This window comes from Phalaenopsis equestris, unplaced genomic scaffold (assembly GCF_001263595.1).
Source record: "Phalaenopsis equestris unplaced genomic scaffold, ASM126359v1 Scaffold000549, whole genome shotgun sequence".
In the NCBI taxonomy this organism is placed as follows: Eukaryota; Viridiplantae; Streptophyta; class Magnoliopsida; order Asparagales; family Orchidaceae; genus Phalaenopsis; species Phalaenopsis equestris.
In genome coordinates, this window is record NW_018164989.1 from 49,459 (window position 1) to 56,296 (window position 6,838).

General features: G+C 34.8%; 1 protein-coding gene across 1 annotated transcript in view; it reads right to left on the reverse strand.

Annotated features, from left to right (window-relative positions):
• Positions 1 to 6,838, reverse strand: part of LOC110029102 — an 11,732-nt gene that overhangs the window by 3,720 nt on the left and 1,174 nt on the right. Inside the window, exons 2-3 of the mRNA XM_020731229.1 lie at positions 661 to 904; positions 203 to 328 (exon numbers count right to left, since the gene is read on the reverse strand). Of these exons, the coding sequence (XP_020586888.1) occupies positions 203 to 328; positions 661 to 904 (370 nt within the window). The remainder of the gene's footprint in view (positions 1 to 202; positions 329 to 660; positions 905 to 6,838) is intronic.

The window sequence follows — 6,838 nt, forward strand, 5'->3', positions numbered from 1 at the left end:
CGTTAACTTAGCGAACGAGCCGAACACGAGCTTCGAAAACGAGTTGTTCGCGAACAATGAGTTATTTTGACAGCCCTACATGAAAAGGTGTATTTCACTTTTTTAAAGTTAAAATGGTGAAATTTGAATGGCAATATTTTTTTTGTGTTATGAAAGATGTGGGTGGTATAAATAATAAAATTAGTGTTAGATATGAATATACATAAGCATTGGGTGGTATGTATACATGTAAATGTCCCTAAAGAAAAATAATATAGGATGTAACTGACAAGGAACAGTTCCATGGGTACCTGTGGCTCAATATTTGGTTCACCAGTGCCATCACACTCTGCATGAAGGTTAGATACAGAATTTTAGTATAAAAAGACAGTTAAATAGCAAGTTCCATACAATTTAAGGTACATGAAAAATATACATACGTAGCACAAAATTCTTATGTATTTACATATCTCACAACTAAACTTTCATATTTACGTACATTGCACTTAAGTGTTTTAAGCCTATGCATCAAAACGTGTATTTCACTTGCAAAAAGTAATAGTACTCCTGTTTTTTATGCGATATTAAGGATTTGAGCGCTATGTGCGTAAATATGAAAGCTTAGGGGTGAGATATGTAAATACATAAGAATTATATGCAATGTATATAAATGCCACAAACCTGAGCACATTAATCGGCCTTCTCCACGACAAGTGAGGCACTGCGTGAGAAATGAAGCCTTGTTGGGTTCAACAGGTTTGTTTCTTCTCTGAACCCTAGATGGTTCTTCCCACCGGTTCTCTCCAAGAAGAAACACACGGTGTTGGGATATGTCTATTTCTGCATCACCAGCTTCTTTGATCACTGTTTCCTGTATCTCTGCAAATTTCCTCACTGAAACAACTGGTGCTCCATTGGTGCCATCCTATGAGAAAACAAGATATAATTCAGCCGTAAATGAAAGTGAGCTAATTTGAATTGACATTTGCAAATAACTTAAATTTGGCCGAAAATTGATTTGATTTTTTTTTAAACCAGCAAATTGAACAAAACATGAATATCTTAATGATGATCAACTTCACAACAGCCACATTATAGATTTGTACCCACACTCACATATATATGTACGTATGTATGTAGGCATTGTAGGCATACATGTATGTATGCATTCTCTACACTAGGCAAGAAATTCAAATGAGGTTTGTGTGGTCTATATTCGAATGAAGTCATGTTTGAGTCAAATAAATCAGTCTATAAACCCAAAGTGACACACCTCAACTAAACAAATTGAAGAAAAAGTAGGACAGTAAATTTTGTGATAGGAAGTCCAAAAAAATTAGTGCAAGTTTTTCTAGTTTTTTAAAATAAGTTTTGAAGTGTTATGATGTAATGCATTATAAGCAACTAAACTTATTTTCCTATCCTTGGATCTATCGTTACAATCTACATGGCACATACTAATTGAAGAAGGTGGAGAAAATCATTTACTCTTATTTTTTAAATAATCAAATTACAACTCTTTATATAATAAGGAACGACTAGGCAAGCTTAATTACAATCATTACAACTCACCAAAGATAAAATAACTCGAGAAGGAATGCAATATGACATAATAAAAAGAGAATAACACTAAAATAGGAAATTTAAAATTTCACACCCCCCCTCAAGCTGGATCATTGATGTTGTAAAGGCCTAGCTTGGCATTCAAATCAGTGAAGCTGCCAAGAGATAGAGATTTAGTGCAAACATCAGCGACTTGAAGATGAGTCGGAATGTAGATTACGTGAATAATGCCTTCATTGACTTTTTTAAGAGTTAAAATGTCTATCAATCTCAATGTGTTTGCATCCTATCAGGATGCACACATTCTTTACAAGACTAATAGCGTCGTGGCTATCACAAAACCTCTTTATGGGATTGACCGTACAGTATCCGAACTCACTTAGTAATCTTTGGATCCACATTCCTCACAAATTCCTAAAGCAAGTGCTCGGTACCCAGACTTTGCACTACTTCTAAAAACCATTGCTCGATTATTGTTCATCCAAGTCACAAGATTTCCCCAGAGATAGAAACAATACACAAAAGTGGACCTTCTGTCTGTGAGTTCTACCCGACAAGCATCAGTGTAAACATCTACCTCCCTGTTGCCTGATTTCTTAAATAGTAACTGTCAGTTTTCTTTTTAAGAAACCTCAATATTCTGTAAACCATCTCTAAATAATCCTCGTTCAGACTATTCATAAGTTGATTCACAATGCCGACAGAATATGCAATTTCAGGTCTAGTGTGTGACCTGTAGATAAACTTATCCACCAATCTCTGATATCTACCTTTTTACACTGACGTCTTCTCTCACTCTTAATATATTTTTTTGTTGAAATCCATAGCAGTCTGATTAGGTTTGCATCCCATCATTCTTGTCTATTTTAATAGATCTAGAATATACGTTCTTTGAGATATCATAATACCCATCTTGGACCTGACCACTTTCATGCCCAGAAAGTATACCATCGCTCATAGATTCTTATTTTCAAATTCAGTAGCAAAGACTATCGATCTTCCCAGTTTCCTTTTCATCATCACCTATCAGGATCATATCATCTACATAGAAAATAAGTATAGTTTTTTTTTTACCTCCCTTTGTATGCTTTATGAATTGTGTGTGATCTGCTTGACATTGAATGTATTCATTAAATTTCATAACCTTGACAAACTTATCAAACCAAGCCTTTGGGATTTGAGGTCATAAAGTGACTTTTTTAATTTACAAACCAAATGTTTATTCTAGTCATTTTCCAACCCTGGGGAGATTTTCATATACACTTCTTTCTCAATGTCTCCATTCCTAAATGCATTCTTGATATCAAGTTGATGAAGTTCCTATTTTTTGTTCACTGCCAAGGAAAGAGAACACTTACAAAGTTTAACTTGGACACTGAAACAAATATTTATTGATAGTTTATCCCATAAAACCACGTGAAACCTTTGGCCACCAACCTTATTTTGAATATCTCAATGCTCCCATTTGTTTTGTACTTGACATTGAACACCCATTTGCACCCAACTGGTCTTTTATCTGGAGGAAGCTTTGTAAAGATCTACGTGTCATTTAGATCAAGTGCTTAGATCTTTTCTTCAACTAACTTTTTTCATTCTGGACTTTTAAGTACTTCATGAATAGACTTCGGTATTTGTACACTATCAGAATTAGATACAAAAAAATTATAAGTTGACGATAATTTCTCATAGGCAACATAGTCTTGGATATGATAATTTGTGCAACTTTCATTGTCTTCCCCACTGGATTCCACCTCCCGTAGAACTTTAAAGATGTGTAAATCAGGATTGTAAATAATCTTGTGGTTGCATATTGTCTTTATTCTATTTAGTGAATTTTTTTCTCCTAGTATACACACGAAGTTCCTTGTTGTCAATCTCAAGTTGGATGTTCTCAACCGGTGGAACTTGAGAGACTATATAGTTAGAAAGAATAAGATTATGTTGTGATAACTCTAGATCAGTGTGAGCATCTAGTGTAGTGTAGGAAAGTATAATAGATTGTGGTTCTCTCGATTCATGTGATTATTCAGAGCAGTGTCCCAAATCTGATATTCACCGGGAATCCCCCTTTAAATATCAGATTTCAGGACTCCCCCTTTAAATATCAAATTTCGGGTAGTATGATTGATTTACAAAGATGGTAACATATATGGAGTTATAATATTTTTTTAATGGGAGAATATTTATACCTTTTTTGTTAGAAGCATACCCAAGGAGGATACATTTCATGAATTTTGAGTTAAGCTTTGTGCGGTTTGGTTGGTGAATGCGATCAAAGGAGATAGTAAAATATTTTTAGAGGAAGTTTGGATAAGAAGGCTCTGACATGAGAGTTTTTTTTTTCATGACAATATCAAAAGGAGATTTAAATCCAATGACCATACTTGGCATTCTATTAATTAGGTAGGTGGCTATGAGCATATCTCCCTAGAAATTTTTTAGTATATTGTGAGAAAGCATAATAGATCTAGATACCTTAAAAAGATGTATATTCCTCCACTCAACAATCCGGTTTTATTGTTAAGTTGCAATACAAAAACTCATATGAATGATATCGTTCTTTGCAAGATATGGTCGAAGGATAGAATTGAAGTATTCCTTTATATTATCGATTTTGAGGATCTGAATTTTGCATTAGAACTGAGTGGAAATCATGTTATTGAATGATTGAAAGATTTGTTTAATTTTAGATTTTTCCTTCATGGAGAATATCCAATTGATTCTAGTGTGGTCATCAATAAAGAAGAAACTATCTGGCTCTATTGATGGTTTTCAATTTTGATGGTCCCCAAATATCACTATGGATGGTAGAGAAAGGAAATGAGGGTTTGTACTGAGACAAAGAATAGACATAACGAATATGTTTAGCCAACTGATAGGATTCACACTAATAAAACCCTGATTTTTTATTAATAAAGATGTGAGGGTACAACTTTGCAATATAAGAAAATTTGGGATGAGCAGGATGACAATGTCATAATAGAATTTGACTTTCAACAAAATCAAACATAACATTAATAAAGATAAGACACTGTCAATCACCTTCCCCGAACCCACCACCTGACATTCACAAGTGTTAGAATATAATTTAATAACATATTTTAAGTCATGAGTAATCTTACTAATTGACAATAAGTTGTAATCTAATTGAGGAACATATAATACAAAAGAAAGTTGAGTATCTTTGGAGACTTTTACTGCTCTTTTCCCAACAATTCTTGAGTGATATCCATTGACAAATCTGACAAATTTAAAGTAGGTGAGCTCTTGATAGTTGGTGAGAGCATCAATATCTTCATTCATGTGATCAGAAGCACCTGAATCTATGCTCCAAGGTCAAAATCTTCCATTGTTAGCGAGATAGGACATGAACCTTGGTATATCTATAGGTTGATAGTTCGCTCCCAGTTGTACTCGAAATAAGTTTCTTCAAAACCTCCAATTGTTTCTTGGTGAAAAGGCTAGTGTCAGTTGACACTTCAGAAGAGGAGGCAACAAGGGTCTTGTTGTCTTGGTCTTTCCTCACTTGCTCAGGTTTCATTTTGTAGGTTTTTCATGTAGTGTCTAGCACTTTTCCTTTATGTGACAAAGTTTATTGCAATGTTCACATAAAGAATGATTAACCTCTAAAGTGGAACTCTTACTGTACTTGGTCATAAAACCTATATGTATTTAGGGTTGCAGCTTTTTACAAGGATGAAGTTGGTTGTTGCTACTATAGGAAAAAAAAAGTCCAGCAACAACAAGGTGAACAACAAAGGGTCAGCAAGGAGAATTCGCTGAAAGAGAGCTTGCATCAGGGATTTCCAATTGTAGGAAAGAGCTAGGGCGGGTCTGCAGGCAAGCTGAAGGGATTCAGGTGGCTGTAGGGAGAAGTTACAAATGAGTTCCTGTGCCTATTGCCTGCTGCAGAAGGCGATAAGTTGGTTGTTGCTACAGAGAACATAGGAGGATTCCGGTGGAGGAGGGCCTGCATCAAGGAGGATTTCAGTTGCGGGGAGAATTATGGCAGCAGAGCTGAACAGAAACCAGTCTGAGGGAAGAGTTTTGGGTGCAGTGAAAAGTAGAGGAGGGTGTACAAGCCAACAAAGGAGGTTCTTACGACTGTTGGAAGGTTTTCGTGGCCGTTGGAAGCTAGAATTTGATTCAATACTTCAGTTCGAAGCCGCATAATTCAGTCAAAGGAGAACATCGGCAGAAGAGCAGTGCAATTATATGAAGTTGTACGACTCACAAAACCAAATGTCGAAGATGATGTGAGCCAGATGACGAAGATGATCAACGAGTTCTCATTTCTATCATGTTGTATTAGTTTATACTAAGAAGACGATTGACGAGTTCTCATTTATGTCATGTCGGACCGGTTCTGACAAAAATTCAGACAATCTAGTGCGTGAATGATGTCGAACCGAGCAGCAATAGCGAGCAGTTATGCGAGGCTCTAATACCATGAAGAAGGTGAAAAAAATTATATTCTCTTAATTTATAAATAATCAAATTATAACTCTTATATAATAAGGAACGACTATGACAAACTTAATTTCAACCATTACAGCTTATCAAAGATAAAATAGCTCAAGAAGAAAAGAAATATGATATAATAATAAAATAAAAAGAATATCACTAAAATAAGAAATTCATAATTCCATATTAATCAATCACACCTTTTAGCCAATTACAAATAAGCGCCCTCTTGGATGCATTTCTTGGGGCAAATATAATTGATCCAATTACACAAGATCAAGTTTATGGATATGGGTTATTCCAATGGTTGTGACCAACACCAACAAAGTTCTTAATCTTCGACCACTCCAGCTCCACTTTGATCCTAGACCTAATAGTTAGCTTCCCACAACTCCAAAATCTCTTACATAGCACTCGATCAACTATATCCAACTTATGGTTGGTATGTTGCGCCAACCGTATGGCCCATATGGTCGGGTTTTCATCCAGTACTTCTAATATTCATCAAGACAATGCATGAATTTATGATGTATATAGTTGATATGTTACACCACCCACAACAAACATATATTGTTACCATTTGACATAAAGACTCTATGGTAGTGCTAAATGTTTGTACTTATATTTATGGTAGTTTGTTCCTAGATTGTATGTTTACTTGTTATAACATTTCTAATTTTGCATATATAATGGAAAACTTTTATTTTGCATGTTTAACAAGCAACAAAATTTAGAGAAAATTTCATCAATATATCAAATATGAAAAATAGTTAACTTAACGGTTAATAAAGAATTTCTTGTCTATAGCAACATTTTTTTTTATTAGGCTAGG